At 38.9% G+C, this 1519-nt stretch overlaps 1 protein-coding gene across 1 annotated transcript; it reads right to left on the bottom strand.

Annotated features, from left to right (window-relative positions):
* Window positions 1–283: 283 nt before the first annotated feature.
* On the bottom strand, window positions 284–1288 carry LOC136070757 (uncharacterized). Its single transcript, XM_065781143.1, has 2 exons — window positions 595–1288; window positions 284–496 (listed from the first exon to the last, which is right to left on the bottom strand). The coding sequence occupies exons 1-2, from the start codon at window positions 1069–1071 to the stop codon at window positions 317–319; spliced, it is 657 nt and encodes a 218-aa protein (XP_065637215.1). The 5' UTR covers window positions 1072–1288; the 3' UTR covers window positions 284–316.
* Window positions 1289–1519: the final 231 nt, after the last annotated feature.

Genomic DNA, 1519 nt, shown 5'->3' with positions numbered 1-1519 from the left:
AATCTATCTTAACATTCTCATTTCCGCTACACTCAATCAAAGAAAAATCTTCAATAAATTGAAGAATGATGAACACAATAATTTCAACCTTAAGTAGCTTAAGGATGAAGCTTTAACCACATTTGTAGGTTAAGCTTACTTAACAATTGTTCAAAACCAATACTTTGAAAGCACAATCATTCAATAATCTTAACCTACACACCTAGCATCAAATCCTCTATACACACACAAAAATAAATAAATAAAAAATCTTAAATTTTTTAACAAATTAGGAACAATGCAGAGCAATAAATAAAGTAAAACCTTGAAGGAGCACTCACACCCTGTAAAGCGCTTTGCACTGTTGTTTCTCGAGCAAGAAGAAGCTTATCGTAGTGAAGAAAGGTATGTAGAAAAGATCAGCCTCTTCCTGCTTATTAACTCTCACCACATTCTTCAACAACCTCTCCGATTCCGGCGCAATCAGATCCGCCCACAGCCAGTAATCCACCGAATGCTGCATCCAATATTTTCATTTTCTCAGCAACCAAACAGATCAAAATACGATTTTTTCAAAAAAAAAAAAAAAAAAGCAAAAAGCAAAAATTGAGGAACCTGTTCGATCAAGCGGTGGACGGGGCTGCCATTGGAGGTGAGATTAGAGGTGTCCTTATAAGTGTTACGAAACAGCCAAAGTAGATCGTAGGTGAACTTGCTCGGCATTTCGTAGACGTAAACCCTAATCGGCGTGGAGAAAGGGTAGTACGAATCTCCATGCACCAATCTCTCAGTCTCTATCGTATACATCGAGTCGTCCAGTGCTCTAACGACGTCGTCGGTGTTGTCGTTTGCGGAAACGGTGTCGTCGGAGCGGGGTTTCGGGGCGCGGTGAGCGAGGAAGTCTTCTAAGGAAGCGACGAAGGAAATCTCGGGTGATCGGGTCGGGTGAGGGTAGTTGTAGTCGGGTTGGGTACTGGGGGAGAGAGAGAAGAGGAAGAAGAGGACGGAGATAGCGAAGAGAGAGAGAAAAATGAGGAGGATTGGGGACTTGGATCTTGGGTTTAGACTGTACCTTCCTGCTCCTCCTGCCATTTCTTTGCCTTTCAAATCTCAATATTTGAGAGACTCTTGTCGGTCTTCTTGACTGAACTGATCAAGTTTTTATCATGTGAGTTTCGAATGTGACCAGTCGGTGTTAGTTATTTGGTTTACTGGTTCCCGGGCTGGACCGAAAGAGCACCGTCTAATACTATTTATGTGACCGAACCTTCATTTAAAAGGATTTTTTCTTTGGACTACATTTTTGCGTGGTATTGAAATATATCTTCAACTTTTGGTAAAATGTTTATAAAATAAGACATTCTACTTTTATATTTTCTTTAAAATAAATTTATCTAAAAAAAAAAAAAACTTTTCAATCTAATTTCCTTCAAAACCACATACACTGGACCAAAACAAATAGTGCCCCATTAAATGCGCTTTAAGATGAAATTCATCAACTATTCTAAAAATTTTTATTCCTAACAAATTTAGCACCCAA

The sequence above is a fragment of the Quercus suber genome, unplaced genomic scaffold (genome assembly GCF_002906115.3).
Source record: "Quercus suber isolate HL8 unplaced genomic scaffold, Cork oak 2.0 scaffold_258, whole genome shotgun sequence".
Classification (NCBI taxonomy): domain Eukaryota; kingdom Viridiplantae; phylum Streptophyta; class Magnoliopsida; order Fagales; family Fagaceae; genus Quercus; species Quercus suber.
Note: the sequence above shows the minus strand (reverse complement) of the source record. Positions and strands in the feature narration are given on the sequence as shown.

Excerpts from the sequence above, each read along its gene's own strand:
- LOC136070757 (XM_065781143.1), bottom strand. The coding sequence starts at position 1,071 with ATGGCAGGAGGAGCAGGAAGGTACAGTCTAAACCCAAGATCCAAGTCC. Across the intron at positions 497-594 it reads TCCACCGCTTGATCGAACAG|CATTCGGTGGATTACTGGCT; the intron begins GTTCCTCAATTT and ends TATTGGATGCAG.